The sequence below is a fragment of the Thunnus albacares genome, chromosome 1 (genome assembly GCF_914725855.1).
Source record: "Thunnus albacares chromosome 1, fThuAlb1.1, whole genome shotgun sequence".
Lineage (NCBI taxonomy): Eukaryota > Metazoa > Chordata > Actinopteri > Scombriformes > Scombridae > Thunnus > Thunnus albacares.
The window spans coordinates 8,866,992-8,884,609 of NC_058106.1; the positions used below are offsets into that span (position 1 = coordinate 8,866,992).

General features: G+C 38.6%; 2 protein-coding genes across 5 annotated transcripts; one reads left to right on the forward strand and one right to left on the reverse strand.

Moving 5' to 3' along the window:
• Positions 1 to 816: 816 nt before the first annotated feature.
• Positions 817 to 4,644, reverse strand: LOC122994190 (trichohyalin-like). 4 transcript variants are annotated; one of them, XM_044369010.1, is made up of 5 exons: positions 4,539 to 4,644; positions 2,235 to 3,001; positions 1,787 to 2,040; positions 1,495 to 1,750; positions 817 to 1,299 (listed from the first exon to the last, which is right to left on the reverse strand). In XM_044369010.1, the coding sequence occupies exons 2-5, from the start codon at positions 2,890 to 2,892 to the stop codon at positions 1,076 to 1,078; spliced, it is 1,392 nt and encodes a 463-aa protein (XP_044224945.1). In that variant the 5' UTR covers positions 2,893 to 3,001; positions 4,539 to 4,644; the 3' UTR covers positions 817 to 1,075. The 4 variants fall into 4 exon arrangements, with proteins under 4 accessions (XP_044224945.1, XP_044224725.1, XP_044224801.1 ...); XM_044368790.1 differs by having other exon boundaries at positions 1,495 to 2,040; XM_044368866.1 differs by having other exon boundaries at positions 1,495 to 2,040; positions 4,525 to 4,612.
• A 3,015-nt stretch (positions 4,645 to 7,659) lies between these two features.
• On the forward strand, positions 7,660 to 15,575 carry tdp1 (tyrosyl-DNA phosphodiesterase 1). The gene is made up of 16 exons (XM_044369204.1): positions 7,660 to 7,817; positions 8,474 to 9,097; positions 9,436 to 9,479; positions 9,813 to 9,868; positions 10,540 to 10,636; positions 10,786 to 10,820; positions 11,360 to 11,452; positions 11,610 to 11,780; positions 12,005 to 12,083; positions 12,224 to 12,400; positions 12,723 to 12,771; positions 12,980 to 13,046; positions 13,325 to 13,432; positions 13,740 to 13,842; positions 14,116 to 14,221; positions 15,337 to 15,575. Exons 2-16 carry the CDS (start codon positions 8,476 to 8,478, stop codon positions 15,408 to 15,410), a joined length of 1,881 nt encoding a protein of 626 aa, XP_044225139.1. The 5' UTR covers positions 7,660 to 7,817; positions 8,474 to 8,475; the 3' UTR covers positions 15,411 to 15,575.
• The last annotated feature ends 2,043 nt before the right edge of the window (positions 15,576 to 17,618 follow it).

Here is a 17,618-nt window from a genome sequence, read left to right on the forward strand (position 1 = left end):
AAAAGGGGCTGTTTGAAGACCCGGGAAATGAACCTTGCTCAGTTTCATCATTTGAAAAGAACTTATCTAAAATTCCTAAAGAGGCTAAAGCTTTTTACCTTCATCCAAAGAGAGGAGAAAAGTTAGGTGATGCTTCAGTGACGCTTACAGAAGCGCCTCGTTCCTGACCGCATCACTGTCGTGCCAACAATGCTGGTAAAGCACACCCTCTCGTGTAATATTACTTAATTAGATTGAATTATATTAATAAATTTAAACCCACCTCCACCCCCCTCATCGGAGGACAAATGACTTGATTCTGTATTATTTGAAGTATTGCTACTTTTCTCCCCTAACTTCTCTTGTCTGAATGTGAAATTATTTTATTTTCTAAATCATTTATCAGATTTACAGGTTTTTTTTGTTTTTTTTTTTAGTTTAAGTGTTTTTTAACTAGTTATTTTACATGCTTGTCATTTCTCTCTTTATTCAAATTTAACCCACCTCCACCCCCCTCATTGGAGGACAAATGAAACCTCTAACTACTCAAATCTGATTATTTTCAATTATTTTCTAAATAACTTATTTGATGTCATAAGATTAGATTATATCAGTTTATATTATATTATTTTCTATACTATAATATATATTAAATGTAATTATGTTAATTCATTTTGAAGACCCCCTTGAAAATGAGATGGTGCATTTCAAGGGACTTATCCTTTATTACAATGATCATTTGAAATATTCTACTTTTCTCCTCTAACTCTCCTCTTTCTACTCTAGTCTGAATTTTAAACTATTTATTTTCTAAATCATTTATTAGATTCAAGGTTGTTAGTTTAAGTGTGTTTTAACTAGTTATTTTGTATGCTTGTCATTTCTCTTTTTAAATTTAAACTCACCTCCACCCCCCTCATTGGAGGACAAATTACTTTATTTAGTATTACAGTAACCATTTGAAGTATTACTACTTATTCTACTTTTCTCCTCTTTTTTTATTTTTTTTAATTTTACATGAAAGCACAAATTATACTTGCATTTACATCTCTATACAAACCACATAGAGATGTAAACTGCAAGTATAATTTGCGCTTTACAGAACAACCATGTTCAAGTCACCATACCCGCTAGCGAACGCAGTAACGGCTTTGAAAAACAGACCAGGTTCCCTTTTGTCTTCTTCCTCTTCATTTTTCTTTTTTCTCTTCTTCTCCATCTTCTTTCTGATTCTCTCATCAATCTTTTGTTCTTTCTGCAGCAGCTTCCTCCTCTTAGCTTGTTGCCTCCATTGTTTCATCTCCATTTCAGGATTGTCACCTGAAAGACAGAAAATATCAGAGTTGATCTTTGAGTAAAACATGTGAATCTTGAACTCTTTGAACAGGTTGTTACAGAACACAGAATAATAATAGAGAAACGTCTCTGACAACTTAATCAAAACATTACAATAAGCATGTAACTACACAACATGTATGAAATGTTTTGTTAAAGTATGAAAGTTGACTTTCTTACCTCCAACATCAGCAGCCGCCTCCTTCTGGTAAGTCCTGCTGATGGCTTTGCTGACTTGCTCCTTCTGGTGTTGGAGGAACCACATTTTCAGCTTTGCCAGGAGGTCCTTTTTTGGAGCTGAGTCTTTGCTTTCTGCCCCCTCCTCCTCTCCTTCATCGTCTTTGTTGTCCACCTCCTCCTCTTCATCACTTTCCTCACTGTCTCTTTCCTCCACCTCGTCCTCCTCCTCACTTTCCTCACTGTCTCTGTCCTCCACCTCCTCATCACTTTCCTCACTTCCTCTGTATTCTACCACCTCCTCTTCATCACTTTCTTCACTTCCTCTGACCTCCACCACCTCCTCTCCTTTATGTTCCTCACTCTCTCTGTTCTGCTCCTCTGCATCACACTCCTGACCCCGTTTCTCCTTCTGCCTCCTCTGTCTTTCTCTCTCCTCCTTCTCCATCTTCTTTCTGATTCTCTCCTCAATCTTTTGTTCTTTCTGCAGCAGCTTCCTCCTCTTAGCTTGTTGCCTCCATTGTCTCATCTCCATTTCAGGATTGTCACCTGAAAGACAGCAAATATCAGAGTTGATCTTTGAGTAAAACCTGTGAATCTTGAACTCTTTGAACAGGTTGTTACAGAACACAGAATAATAATAAAGAAACATCTCTGACAACTTAATAAAGCATTACAATAAGCATGTAGCTACACAACATGTATGAAATGTTTTGTTAAAGTATGAAAGTTGACTTTCTTACCTCCAACATCAGCAGCCGCCTCCTTCTTGTAGGTCCTGCTGATGGCTTTGCTGACTTGCTCCTTCTGGTGTTGGAGGAACCGCATTTTCAGCTTTGCCAGGAGGTCCTTTTTTGGAGCTGAGTCGTTGCTTTCTGCCTTCTCTTCCATCTTCCGCTTCTCTTTCTCCTCCCTCTCCTGTCTTTCCTTCTTCTCCCTCTCCCTTTTCTCACTTTCTCTCTCCTCCTCTCGTGCCTGTATTTCTCTTTCCTCCTCCATCCTTCTTCTCTTCTCCATCCTCTGTCTTTCGGTTTCCTCCCTCTCTTGTCTCTCTCTCTCTTCCTGCTCCTGTCTTTCTCTCGCCTCCTTCCTTCTTCTCCTACTTTCAGTCCACTCCTGTCTTTCAGTTTCCTCCTTCTCCTGTCTCTCTCCCTCTTCTTGCTCCTGTCTTTCTCTCTCCTCTCTCTCCCGTCTTTCTCTTTCCTCCTTCCTCCTTTTCCTCCTTTCAATCCTGTCCTGCTGTTCAAGTTCTGGTCTGTCTCTGCCCATCTTCTCCTGTCCTTCTGTTTCCTTCCTTGCTTGTCTCTCTCTTTCTTCTCTCTCTGCCTTTGCCTTCTTCCTCCTCTTCTCCATCCTCTCTTGTCTTTCTTTCTTCTCCTGCTCGTATCTCTCTCCCGCCATCCTTTGCAGTTATCCTTTTTCAACCTTCCTCAGCCTTTGTCTCATCTCCTTCTCTCTTCCTCTGTCCGTCCACTTGAGTTCTTCTTGCTCCACCACTCTCTGTAGTATTCTGAAAGATAAAGAAATAATAAAATGTTTTAATGTAATTGCAATATGAATTTTAAACTAAATGTCACGTTTTGATATTCCTACCATGTACAGTTTTTATTTTGTGATCACTTTCATTCAGAGACTCCTTAAAGATGTGTACCAACAGATTGGCCAGCTGTGGGGCTCTGACCCCTCACACACAACACCCACCACCTTACACATAACAGCTGGCCTATCGTCATCATTTAACCCTCTATTCCTGCCAGGACGCTGCTTTTCAGCATATTTAAACATGCAAACAAAGAGTGAGTATATAGTGACAGTCCTGCTCAATATCTGTATATTAAAACTAACTCCTGCTGCCCGTCTTACACTGGGTCAAACAGTGAGCCACATCTATTATGGTAACACCAACACATATGAGTTCAACTGTTCAGCAATGAATAGAAGTTGAGCATTAAAAAGAAAGTTTTTGGATATAGTTGCTCTTTTATTCACATCACAACTATGCAAAGAAAGTGATAAGTGTGAGGAGTTTACTCATCACAAAGGAAGATCTAGATGCGCAGTCTATTTTACACGTAATACTCGACAAAGTGAACTTGCATTCCCTATGTACAACAAAAGATGCACATTTTTGGCATATTACTCAGAAAAGTATCCATAACTTATCACTTATTGACAAAGTAATTACATAAATCCACTCATTATTGTTATTTATTCATTGCAGCTCTGTCAATAATATCTAACAACTCCAAAGCCTCCCGCCACACCGACAAGTAGCATTTTCTGTATTTAAAACGTGTAGAAATTAAATTAAAAAATGAGATTTTGTTGAACTACAGCCAGTCTGAGGTTTGTAGTTATTTACTTACCATCACCAGCTAACGTTAGCTTTAGTCAAGAGGACTGCACACAGCAGCATCCTCACAGTGAAGCCGCGGGATTCACACCATGGTTCACACCCTTCCACCTCCGGAAAAAACCCAGGTGACCCCTGAATAAATACTTTATAAGCTTCACGGGCCAGATACGAAAACAGAAATCGCAAATAAAACAATTGAATAGTATAGGAAGAGGTATTCCTCCTTGTTTGCTGGACGCTAAACATCTAACTGAACTTCAACTGGAGCACCTGCGTCAAGCTAACAGCAGCTAACGTTAGCTAGCCCTCCACTGAACACAAGGAAAACATTAAAATCAAAATTCACAATTACTCCTGGTAGGAGCAGGCGTTATTGTAGGTTAAATACTGAAAGAATTTCAAATTGTAATTAGTTACATTACTCGTTACTGAAGAAATAAGTCATTTGTGATACTATAACATGTTACTCAATAACATTAATGCCTTACTACTAAATACCAGCAATTATTTTTTTTTTTTACAGAATAACACAGTAAAATGCGTTTCTTCTTTCCTCTACACAATATATTTTCCCAACAAAAGTATTTAGCAAAGACGCTAATGCTAGGCTAATCAGCATAGTTAGCTAATAAGTAATGCTAGTGCTAATTAGCCTAGCTTAGCTTAGCTTAGCTTACCTTATCTTGCTTACCTATGGGTTGTAACAATATGACCTTACCTTCCCGACGTCTCGTTGCAAGTGACAGTTAACGCGGGCTGTACTTATATACTGTACTGCTGATGATGTCACCGTTCTGGAATCATGGAGGAGGAGCCTCTGGTTGCTATGCACATATTGTTTTAGTATATTTCTTTTCATTTCATTTCATTACTATTTTTTCTCTCGAGTTATAACCGGAGATATGTCATATGTTTTGTATGTAGTGATATTTAAGTTAAAGAAAATTTCGTTTTGAGAGGATCTGCTGGTTGCTAAACAAAACATGTAAATGAGACAATGTGTGTGTGGGAGTGTGTGTGTGTGTGTGTGTGTGTGTGTGTGTGTGTGTGTGTGTGTATTAATATTCATTTTCCCAGTGCTTTTGGTTTCGTTTTACTTAACTGTAAATTATTATTTCAGCAGAAATAATTACCAGTAAGTTACATCTATAAAGAAATGATGTAAATACTATGTGAAGATATTAATATCATAACAATAGGATTGTGAAGCTTATCAAATATACAATATAAAAAAAAACTTATTGAGTCTATTTTCTCCATTAAAAAATCATTATAGTAGAATATGACAGCACAATAAACTTTTAAGGAATACTTACAAAAATAATTAAAAATGAATAATTAGAAAAGGAATGCTCAACTTGGGTGTTGTAGTAATATCAGCCTGCTGTTACTTCACATCATACTTAAAAATGTGTTTTTCTTCTTGTTTATTCACTTGGATGTTTGTGCTTCACTGTGCAGAGTTTAACACTAGAAGGATGTTTTCACTTTAATCTGCTGAAGGCATGGATGTAGAGAGAGAGTTCTCTTTATACATCCATGGCTGAAGGAGGAAAAAGTTTCTCTTTGCCCGCAGAAAATCTAAATTTAAGGAGCGGGCCTACGAACATGATTTATGACATCACAACTAGTTTGGAGCCAGCCACGGTCCAATATGCAACTAACACAAACTTGAAGCCTCCAGTGCACATACAGATGTGGACAAAATTATTGGTACCCTTGCATTTCATTAAAATAATGCACCATTCTCCCTGAACACTGCTGAAATTAGAAGATATTTTATTATCAACGCATGTCTATTCATGCTTATTCTACAAAGACAGTCTAAAATAGCCTGGACAAAATTAGTGGTACCCTTTAGAAGTTGTAAGAAATAATTGATTTGAAGTGATACTGTAAGCAGACTATTGTGTTTTAATTAGTATCACAAGTGTTTTCAATCTTATAATCACTCATGCAGCCAGTTTAAAAGGAGAAAATTACCCATTCTGCTGTTTTTTGCCACTTTGTGCATCACATTGAACATGGAAAACAGAAGGAAAGCTAGAGAGTGGTCTGAAGACATTAGATTAAAGGTAATAGCCAAGCATTGTCAACATAAAGGTTACAAGACCATTTCCAACGAGCTTGATGTTCCTTTGACCACTGTTGCCAATATTATTAAGAAGTTTAAGGCCCATAGAACTGTAGCCAACATCTCTGGATGTGGTCACAAGAGGAAAATTGGCTTGAGATTGAACAGAAGGATTACTTGATTGGTTGAGAAAGAACCAAGGAAAACTTCAATACAGATCCAAGCTGATCTTCAAATTCAAGGTACAATAGTTTCAAGTCGCACCATCTGTCACTGTCTGAATGAAAATGGGCTCCATGGTAGAAGACCAAGGAAGACCCCACTTCTAAGAGGGAGACACATAAAAGCCAGACTGGACTTTGTCAAAATGCATGTGGACAAGCCACAGTTCCTCTGGGAGAATGTGCTTTGGACAGATGAAACAAAATTAGAGCTTTTTGGTAAATCACACCAATCCAGATGTTTACAGAAGAAAAAATGAAGCCTTCAAAGAAAAGAACAACATGCCTACTGTGAAACATTGAGGAGGCTCAGAAATGTTTTGGGGTTGCTTTTCTGCCTCAGGTACTGGGTGCCTTGAATCTGTGCAGGGCAAAATGAAATCAGAAGTCTATCAAGACATTTTGGAGCAAAAGGTACAACCCAGTGTCAGAGAGCTGTATCTTAGTCGCAGGTCATGGGTCTTCCAGCAGGTTTATGACTCCATACATACATCAAAAAGCACCCAAGAGTGGATGAGAAGAAAACATCGGACCGTTTTGAAGTGGTCTGTTATGAGTCCTGATCTGAATCCCATTGAACATCTGTGGAAAGAGCTGAAACTTGGAGTTGGCAGACGGCAGCCATCAAACCTGAGAGAACTGGAGCAGTTTACTCAAGAAGAGTGGGCCAAACTACCAGTGGAGAAGTGTAGAAACCTTATTCAGAGTTACAGAAATTGATTGACTGTAGTTATTTCCATCAAAGGCTGTGCTACAAAATATTAAGTTAAGGGTACCAATATTTTTGGCCATGCCAATTTCATTTGTATTGTTGTATTAAATAATATGTTGTAAATCGAAAGCAGAGTTTCAGTTGTATTCAATGTGAAATAAAGAATGATGGATGCCATAAACGTCTGTCGGTTTCAACACAGAAAACAGAGAAAATGTAGGTTTTTAAAAAAAAAAAAAAAAAAAAAGGCGCAAGGGTACCAATATTTTCGGCCGTGCGTACACTGAGAATGAACTAAACAGTGAAGTAGAAGACATCTTTTGTCCAGCAGTTGAAATAAACATACATACATATGTATGAATATTACATATTCGTAGATTATGGATTTTTAATGAGGGGGAAGGAGTAGATGTAATTTCAAGAATTTTAACAAGACAAACTTTTTGTGGAAAAATGTATTAGACACTATTTATGATTTATGATATCACAGTCGATTATGTAATATACAGTCAATATTAAAACATTCCAGGAGAGGATCTTTAAGTATTTTGGTATGAAAATAACCTATTTTCTAATAAAGTATGCTGTATTACACATTCATGTGAGACATTTTGTAAACAAACACTGCTGGTAAACTGATTCAGCGAGTGATGATAGCTGTAAGACTTCTTCCCACAATATACTTGTCTGAAAATCATATTTTTAGGATGTATTTTACTCTCTTCATACATCTATCACCGACACGAGCAGCGCCTGATGTGGCGCCAACGCGGTGGAACTACAAGTAAACAGGGAGTTTCGACCCGGACGTATAAACCATGAGCACGTCCTGCATTTTGGTTGGTTTCATCCATGGTTTCGTGCGAGTGTTGTATAAAGTTTGCTCAACGTCGGATCAACAACAATAGATCAAAGCCTCTACGTTCACAACACCACTCTGCTGCTGCTCTCCTCTCTGACTTGGTAAAGCAAATATCAGGCTCGACCTCCGGATCATTTTGGCTTTAAATTAAATCAGTTTCAAATTCAATCATTTGTCATTTACTCATTGCAGAACTTATATCTTTTCCATCCAAAATGTGCATTTGCTGCTATATAGTTTCAAATCTTGACCATTTTTAAATCAATGTTTTTCTACTAAGCATGGTTTCCTGCTATTTTTGCACATCTGCATGTAGGCTTTGTTTATGGATCTTCACACGTTTCATATTTCGACATCTGCACTAGGCTGTTTAACACCCCCAATTAAAAACAAACAAACTTGATGCATCGTCTCCGATGTTATTTTGATTCGTTCATTTTAGTCAGACATGCCTAAATACAGAATATCTCTCTCTTCAGTTTGAGTTCTCCAGCCACAAACGTCTCTAGCACCCAGAATTAAATCTGATTTAGATCCATAGATATAAACAATCACAGATCACCATCAGATTGGCTGAATAAACTGACTCAAAGCTTATTTGTCTTGTAAGTTCAAAGATATAAATGTGTACAGTATGTTTGACATACTGAAGCAGGTAGAATCAGTCCTATCAGTGTGTGCTTGGCCTTTTACATGTCTGTCACTTCAGGCTGGTATGTTGTGTGACTGGCTGCCATCCTCCTGTTTCTCTGGTCAGGCATGTCTCAGGGCAGTCACCACGGCAAGTGGACCATCTCCAGCAGTGATGACGATGATGATGTTCTTCCTCCCTCCGGGACTACAGCATCAAAGTCCCACCGACTGGCTGAATCCAATCACAGCTCCCACCGGTCTCATTCTCCCCCTGCCTCCAAACTGGAACCAGCAACAGCCACTGTGGAGGTGAAACCAGAACCAGCTAAAACTCCTGTATCCTCGCTTCTCATTGGCTCTGAGGCCAGACAATTGGCCGCAATAAACCAGTTAAATCCAGTAAAGTATGAGTCCAGTCCTTCATTGGCTGGAAAGCGGAAGAAAGAGGTGTCAGACGGATCAGGCTGGGCCCTCTCAGATAGTGATGATGATGATGATGGTGGTGGTGCAGCAAAGGGAAAGAGTGTCAGTAACTTACCAAAGAGGCAGCCTCCGGCCCCCAAAACTAAGAAACCGAAGGTAGAGAATGAGCGCCCTCCCAGCCCCCATGGCCGGCTCTACTATATCGACGAGCCAGAGGACTTCTTTGAATCCAGTGTTCCTTGTCTGAATGACACGTACAGGTTTTACCTCAACAAGGTCACCGGCCTGGACAGGAAGTACAACAATGGAGCTCTGCACATCAGAGGTGAGATGAGTTCAGTTTAATTACAGAAAGTGCAGAAAGTTTGGTTTGACATTTGAGGAACAAAAAGGCAATGCACTGGCAAAGATTTCTGCCTTCTATTAATACTTTGGTTGCTTTTAGTTCATTTTTATCAAAGGGCATCAGAGTGATTTCATTAGAGACCCTCCAGTAAAATGAAGCTCCTAGTTTTAATCCCCCAGTGACCACAGCTCCTTTGTTTCTGACCCTGGCTGCTGATTGGTCTACCACCACTGCCAAAAAGATGAATCCTCTCTTGTCACCAGTCATTTTCACAGTTCTATCCAATAATATTTCATTTGTTTTTTTTTTTCATCTAGATATCCTGTCCCCATTATTTGGGACCTTGAAAGAATCCGTTCAGGTGAGCAATCACGCAAACTGCAGGGTATCTCCCAGGAAACTGTTTAGCTGAGGTGGCAAGACATCCAGATCCTGATGCATCCTGTCTTCTAAGCAACGTAGTTGGTTGAACACAGCCTAAATATAGCTTCTGCTCTTTTTACTTGAAGGTTCATATTTCATATTAGTTTTTTATGATGTTAGCAGAGATTGTGTTTGTTTCAGGAAAGGCCTGTGCTATAAAACACTGCGAGAAAATTTGAGCTGTAGAAACAATTTTATGTCCTTTTTTTTTTTTACATATATTTTGTCAGTGTACTCTGGTCTGCCATTAATATGCTCTATTCCTTCATAGTTTAACTACTGCTTTGATATTGCCTGGATGGTTCAGCAGTACCCATCAGAGTTTAGGTAAGGCTCACCTCGTCATTGCTACCATCACATTATCACAAACATATCTTCATTATGCTGATTTCCAGGATGCTGCTGATATCCATAATTCCACAAAAGGCAATTTGAAATTTTATGTAATTTAAGTAAACAGCGCCCTCTAGTGTATTATTTCATGCGTACCACAAATGTACTAAAAATGGAGAAACATCTTTGACAAGCTCTCTTATTAAAACATAATTTAATGAAGTAAATAATCCTGCAGCTAGCTGTACATTAGTTAGTTAAAAAATGAATATGTTCAACATTTTGGAGATTGTTTATATGGCTAGGTTAAAGGGTTTGGCCAACATGATTTTTTCAAGGGTGTTATCACAATAGTGTATCTAAGCCTGCTCTGTTTTTGTAATTTTTATTCCCAACATTTAGTCATGTTTCCTTAGATCTTATTCTCATGGTGAAAAGGCTCTGCAAAGTACATTTTCATCAATAATGGGACACTAAAAATCCCCATTGCAAACCACAACAACCAGATGCTTTTATACTTATAGCAGATGTTAAAGCAAGATGACACACTACACATATTCAGTTACAAGGGAAACTATAATTCATAGACATATAATACAAGTTGAGGGTGATTATCAGGTGAAACATGCCCCATCTGACCCTTTGTCTCTGTGTTGTGTTTTCAGGGATCGTCCAGTTCTGATTGTCCATGGGGATAAGAGGGAGGCCAAGGCCCGGCTGGTCCAGCAGGCTCAGCCCTACCCTCATATTCGATTCTGCCAGGTACAAACTCACCACCACAGGGAAACATATGTTTTTATTATAACACATTAAAAACATTAAAAATGCATTCAAACATGTAAATTATTTTAAAGTTTATTCATGCTGGATCACCCTTTTATGGGACTAAGGAGTTTGATTTTCTCTTACAGGCCAAGCTGGATATTGCTTTTGGAACTCACCACACGTAAGCGTTTCTCTTCCTGCCTGATGTTATTGCTTTCCTGATGGTATCTCTAGCTGAAACATATTGGGCTTGACACTACTGGAGCTCAGTCAGAAATTGTCTGTGGGACTCTTGTCTAAAATCCTTCATTTAAGGGGAGGGTGTGTTAGCAATTATCTCCCTAATATTATACATAATTATAATAATTATATCCCTAATATTATTCTAGTGTCTATTGTTGTATTGTTTGTTTACATGTGGGTGAGCCAGTTCCAGTTCACTGAATGCTCCTGTTACTGTCTCACTGGGACACTTAATTGAACTGAGCCATTGTTAATGTCATTAACAAGTCGCAATGTGTGTGTGTGTATTATTTCACTGTTTGCACTCTATAGCAACTTTTACTGACTGGCAGATACGGTGGTGTGGTTAATTGCAGAATGTGCAATTACTCATGATTGTTTTAAAGCCCCAGTGTACATAGTAGATATTAACAGTCTTGTAATGAACCATCGCCTACTATTATATACCGCAGATATTTGTCCTGTGTCTTTGTACAGGAAGATGATGTTGCTGTGGTATGAGGAAGGCTTCAGAGTCATCATTCTCACCTCCAACCTCATCAGAGCTGACTGGTACCAGAAAACACAAGGGTAAATCTGTCTTTCTGACCTTTTTTTTTTTTTTTTAAAAAAAACAACTTTTATATAACCAAGGAAGTGTTTTACAACTCCAACATGCTGAATATGAGCCACATTAAAAGAAGAGATTGTCTGACTCGACGATAATCTGTTTTTTTTCCTATTCCAGGATGTGGATGAGCCCCCTGTTTCCACGGTTACCAAAGGGCAGCAGTGCGAGCGCAGGTGAGTCGCCCACCTTCTTTAAGAGAGACCTGTTGGAATACCTGGCGTCATACCGCGCACCAGAGCTCGAAGAGTGGATCCAACGAATCAAAGAGCACGACCTGTCAGAGACAAGGCACGTAAAGTTACACACCCATGCATATTTGATACATACAGGCTTCTGCTCCTCTGTGATGGGAGTATGTTGGAATATGAGGAGGTATGATAATGACATGGTAGCAAATAAGTAGGTAATATTTACATTAGTCTGCTGCTATATGATGGTCCTGCAACAATGCAGTTGTTAGTGAATGCAAAATATGGATCACAAGTTACCCTAATATTAGCCTCTGTCTTCAGGGTGTATTTGGTCGGCTCAACCCCAGGGAGGTATGTTGGTGCAGACATGGAGCGCTGGGGCCACCTGAGGCTGAGGAAGGTTAGGTTCTCTCTGTTTTCCCCTGCTCTCCTCATCTCCTGTCCTGTTAGCATGAATTTTAGATAATTGCATGCGTCATTACATTTCATGAAGTTACTCTCTTACTGGGGTCTCTTCTCCTTCTCTTATTTTGTTTCTAGCTGCTGTATGAACACACAGATCCTATTCCCGGTGAGGAACGGTGGCCTGTGGTTGGCCAGTTCTCCAGCATTGGCTCCATGGGACTGGATAAGACCAAATGGTTGGCTGCGGAGTTTCAGCGCACCCTGACTACACTGGGGAAAACCTCTCTTCGCCCAGACCCCCCTATTCACTTGGTATGTTCCACAAACACAAACTTTATATGGATCCTTGATGAGACATACAAAATAAGGCCATGTAAACAGTTCTCCACTACTTCTAATGCTACTACTGTTGTCTATGACTGAATATTCTTAAACGGTAAATACGGTCATTTTAAAGTTACATCTTTACACTTTTGACTGTTGGACATTTGATTGCCTAAAATCAATGTGTAAATGGTTTCTGCTGACTGATCACATAGCTTTCTGGTCAAATGTAAATATAACATACTGTATAAACTAAGATTAGAGTGCTCTGAGTTTCTAAAACAAGTAACTACTGGTTGATCTTTTGCAGCTGTATCCATCAGTAGATGATGTGAGGACTAGTTTGGAGGGTTATCCTGGTGAGTATTTTGAAACATTCATTCGTTAAAAAGTCATGTGTCCTGTAGGTAACTTACACATAGGAACACCCTGTCATTAAATGCAGGTAAACTTTGGAAGCTTGTTTTCTTGATTATTTATCCATTTACCCATCAGCCTCATAATTATCTACTTTAAGTGTCTGATTGATGTCTCTGGTTGTGTTGTACATCTTCTTTTGTCCTCCAGCGGGAGGATCTCTTCCCTACAGTATCCAGACAGCTCAGAAACAGCTCTGGCTCCACTCCTACTTCCAGTAAGTCCATTTCTATTTATCAAAATTCAGCCCTACTGTAAGGATACAGTGGTACTTACACTATTACCAGTAGGCTAACTGATCCTACAGTTCTTTGACTCATCATGTCTCCTTCAGATTAACCAACACTTTTGTTATTATTTAATTTTCCACTACAGTGTCTTGCAGGTAGACCATTAATATTGGATGGCTATGAACAGGATGACTGTAGTTTAGTAAAGATTCTGTTGAACCTCTAATCTTCAAGTCTACCATTATGTGTGTGTGTGTGTGTGTAGCCGTTGGAAGGCTAACATGACAGGGAGGACTCATGCGATGCCACACATCAAGACCTACCTGAGGGTGTCGCCAGATTTCACTCAGCTTGCCTGGTTCCTCGTCACAAGGTGTGTGTGCTTCACATGTGTTCATTGCTCTTTTGTAAGAAGTAGCACATTTTCATTCTATATACTATTTATACAGTACTGAACATTATTTTTTTACTTTATCACTCTTGTAGCTGAAATTGTTGTGATAACTGATTTGAGAAATGATACCACCTAAAACCAGAAACAAGTTTTGTCATGTTTCAAGGTCAAACTTCACCCTACTGACAGTGATCAGATCATTTTCATCCCAAAATGATCCTTTCTTTATCCACGCTGATGTTTTGCAAGATTACACCTTCTCTGTGTATGTGTGTGTGTGTTTTAGTGCCAACCTGTCTAAAGCAGCATGGGGTGCACTAGAAAAGAACAACACTCAGGTGATGGTTCGATCATATGAGCTTGGAGTCCTCTACCTGCCCTCCGCCTTTGTAAGAACAACACACACACACAATGGACACACAATATTCTTTGAAGGAACCCATTTTTTCTGCAGCAAAGAGGAAAATAATATAATAAATAAAACCATCTACACCTCTTTACATTTTCATCACTATAACATATAAAGTGTAGAAATATGAAGGACAGTACAGAAAATAAAGTGTTTTAAATAACAGAGGTTGTTCTCAATGGTTTCTAAATGTTATTGAAGTGTATGACTCTGCAGAGCTCGTGTATGTAGTGTGATGATTGTCTCATTACAGAACATGAAGACCTTCCCTGTTCACAAAAATCCATTTCCTGTCTCCTCGTCCTCCTCTGGTTTTCCTGTGCCCTTTGACCTACCTCCTACACGCTACTCTCCTAAAGGTACAGGAGTATGTGTGTGTGTTTCATGTCTGATTTCAGAGTTATACTGAACTCTATTGTTTTAAACCTCAGTTAAACCTCCCGTGCAGCAGGCAAAGCCTAAAGTGTTGTCACAGTGACCTCTAGTGGCATGTAAGTGACTGTAACAACACAAAGGAACCTGGTTCATTTTGACAAGCTCATCATGGTTAGATAAGCAATGCAATGAGTTTAGAGTGGTTGTAAAAAGTTTCTTAATGCATGGTGGACATCAACAAAACCTGTACCCCAAACTGTCAGCATCAGTAAGTGCTGTTTTGGAATTAACATAAAGGGGGCGCTGTGGCCCTGCTGGGCCTCTGCTGAGTTGTCACCATATTTTATATTTTGTTCAATGTGAATAATCATGGAAATACAAACATTACAGAAAAGTTGTTGAATGGGTTAGTAGTTTTCCTGTAGTACTTCACCGCAGTTCTCCAGAGAAGCTGGAATGCAGCCATACTGAAGGACTTTAGGTCAAGGCCACCTTCTTTGTCTGTTGTGCTTTTTTTGTTCCATACCCCAGTCAAGAAATAGAGGGTTTGAGTGTCACTGAGCCATATCTTAGTAATATATTACATCTTTTCCTGAAACTTTTAGCAGAAAATTTGGGCATAATTTATAATCAATGCACTAATAATGAATGATGCGATCTAAGAGGTACCATTTCGATATTAAAGGGGACCTATTATGCTTTTCTTTATTTTCAGTCATATATATATATATATATGTGTGTGTGTGTGTGTGTGTGTGTGTGTGTGTGTGTGTGTGTGTGTGTATATAAGAGACAGGAGCAAAAACTGCCTGTTAGAGACAGAGGCTGAACTGAGGGGCTGCATAAAGGGCCAGGTTAAGATAAATAAGGAGTTTTTTGAATTGTGAATCATGCAAACTACTCTAGTGGAGTCCCAGAATATAAATATAGAGCTTGAAATGAGTGTAGTAGGTCCCCTTTATGCATGTTCTAAAGAGGCATGTGAGGCATGTTCTTTCACAAATGCTGTCATTTAATGTAATGACATGTCCATCTCTCTAAAGGTAAATCAAAGTATTTACCTTAATTTTACTGACCTCTCTTCTTTCTGTGTTGACAGATCAGCCTTGGATCTGGAACATCCCGTACAACCAGGCCCCTGACACACACGGCAACATCTGGGTTCCCTCCTGAATGCACACACACTCACATACAGATTTCTCTCTCTTACTTTATAACTGCTGTGGTTGTAACTGTCAGTACTGTTTCTATGTGTTAGCTGTCATTAACATTATATTTTTTATATTTTTTTACTGTTCTGTAGACAATAAATAAAACATGTTAACATTTTCCAGCTCATACTGCTGTCTCCTTTAATAATCCAACAGGATTTAAATGTCATGTGACATGCTTCATTATTATATGTGTATTATTTTTACTTCACATTAGGATCCCACTAGAATCTCTTCATTTTTTTCACATAAGGCCTGTTCAACAAAGCATCAAGATCCTACAGTAGGTCACCAAATTGTCAACACTACGAGCATTATATTTTCCTGATAAAATTTTTTGTGGTAATTTTTCCTTCATTTTTTTCCCTCAATCTTAAAGATACAACTGCAAATGATTACATTTGAAGGAACAAAGTCAGCTTACTCAACGCCCACTGATAAAACTCATATCAGAGGTCTGGGACAAGATTTTGTCTAAATGCAGTGAATAGAGCATCTTACTGAGATACTTTGAGGTCCTGCAAGAAATAAGTTAAAGTGGCAGCTCAGTGTAGACCAGCTCTTTGAGTTCAACATCGCTGTACAGCAAATTTCATGACAGAGAAAAGAGTTTATTGGTTTTGAATGCTGTTCTGAATATGATAATTCAGCAGTAAGGGCTGTTCCTTAATATCAGCATGAATTTAGTTTTCGTTGGCAGCTATAGGGCCTAAATTCACAATTAATGGAGAACACAACTGTTTGAAATGTGTCCATACTACCATATTTTACTATGCACACACAAACACATAATAGCCCGTTGTATGAGCTATTAGTTTGTTACCACCAAGTGCATTACGCGGTGATTCTCAGTCTCAGCCATCAGTACCCACTGCAGCTTTTCAAACTCACCAAGTTGATAATCTTATTCCCATGGTCTCTCAGGTTTAAATTAGTCACTGATTAAGCAGTTAGAACAAACCAACAGGTCTCTGTGTAATGAGCTCCAGTAGGGCTACACCTAAGAAGTCAAGTACTAAGTAAAACTAAGTAATTAGGAAAGTAAGTAATTAGTAATTAAACTTAGTAATGTAAGTAGGGTAACTATCCTTGCACTTGTTTTTTTTCCGAGTGCTGAAATGTACTTTTTCAAACCTGTATTTACCGGTATACATTGTGTCTAAAAGGGGCCTATTGAGACATATTTGAACTATAAGTCACCCCAGGTGCCCTGATACTTGTTTGTTCCTGCTCTTCAGACAGCCTGTGCACAACACTGATTGTCAGCATATTTTTAGTTAACTCCAGCTGTTTTATATCACTGATGCACATGAGGAAATCTGTGACATGTTAGTTCCTTTTACTAAAAAGTCACAAGATCAACACTATCCACTTTCAGGACTTGTGTTTTGTAGCTCTGTTGGATACAAGGGGGTGCACTTTGGGGGGTTTTGAAGAATGATCAGGTGTAATGTTAACTTCAGCAGGGTTGCTTGTTTTCTATCTTTCTGAAGTTTAGTGTGACAATGAACTTTTTTGTGGATAAAAGAGAATCGTCTAAATGTTTGCACTGTAAATAAAATGTTACACTTAAAATAAGGAACAGGAATATTTTGAGCGTGTGCGGAAAAAAGCTGGAATAAAACAGTTGGAAAGTTGGTTCTGGAGCTGCGTAATATAACCAGCCTGAAACATAAACAAACTAAGGAACATAAATTTGGGATGGACAAAATATTAGAAGAGTATAGTACATGTTGTCAACAAAAAACATGAATAAATATACGCAATATTTCAGGGATACTGAATGTGTTAAGATCTGGGAGGTCTGCTCTGCTGCACCACAGCCTTCTTAACCATCTGAGGGCAGCACAGACCCTAGAGTCTTTTAAAAAAGGCCTAAAAACTTTTCTTTTCAGAAAGGCTTTTTCATCTTAACTCTTATTATATGTTGTGTGTTCTATGTTATTAATACTGAAGCACTTTCAGTTTCACTATGAATGAAAAGTGCGGTACAAATTAAATGTATTATTATTATTATTGTTGTTGTTGCTACTACTACCTAAACTGTACAGTCAATCCTGTTTTTTCCAATTTTTCCGACAAAAACAGCTTACATGTACATAACTTGTAGAAAAGGCTAAACATAGTAAGGGTTAAAAAATGTAAAAGAAAATGCACAATTTTAATTTTA

What these genes read in the sequence shown, in the direction of transcription:
- LOC122994190 (XM_044368790.1), bottom strand. Translation starts at nt 2,892, where the DNA reads ATGGCGGGAGAGAGATACGAGCAGGAGAAGAAAGAAAGACAAGAGAGG. An exon ending in GGCGGCTGCTGATGTTGGAG is followed by an intron (nt 2,041 to 2,234) that starts GTAAGAAAGTCA and finishes GCTGTCTTTCAG; the next exon opens with GTGACAATCCTGAAATGGAG. An exon ending in GGCGGCTGCTGATGTTGGAG is followed by an intron (nt 1,300 to 1,494) that starts GTAAGAAAGTCA and finishes TCTGTCTTTCAG; the next exon opens with GTGACAATCCTGAAATGGAG.
- tdp1 (XM_044369204.1), top strand. Translation starts at nt 8,476, where the DNA reads ATGTCTCAGGGCAGTCACCACGGCAAGTGGACCATCTCCAGCAGTGAT. An exon ending in GCTTTTGGAACTCACCACAC is followed by an intron (nt 10,821 to 11,359) that starts GTAAGCGTTTCT and finishes GTCTTTGTACAG; the next exon opens with GAAGATGATGTTGCTGTGGT. An exon ending in TGGCTCCACTCCTACTTCCA is followed by an intron (nt 13,047 to 13,324) that starts GTAAGTCCATTT and finishes GTGTGTGTGTAG; the next exon opens with CCGTTGGAAGGCTAACATGA.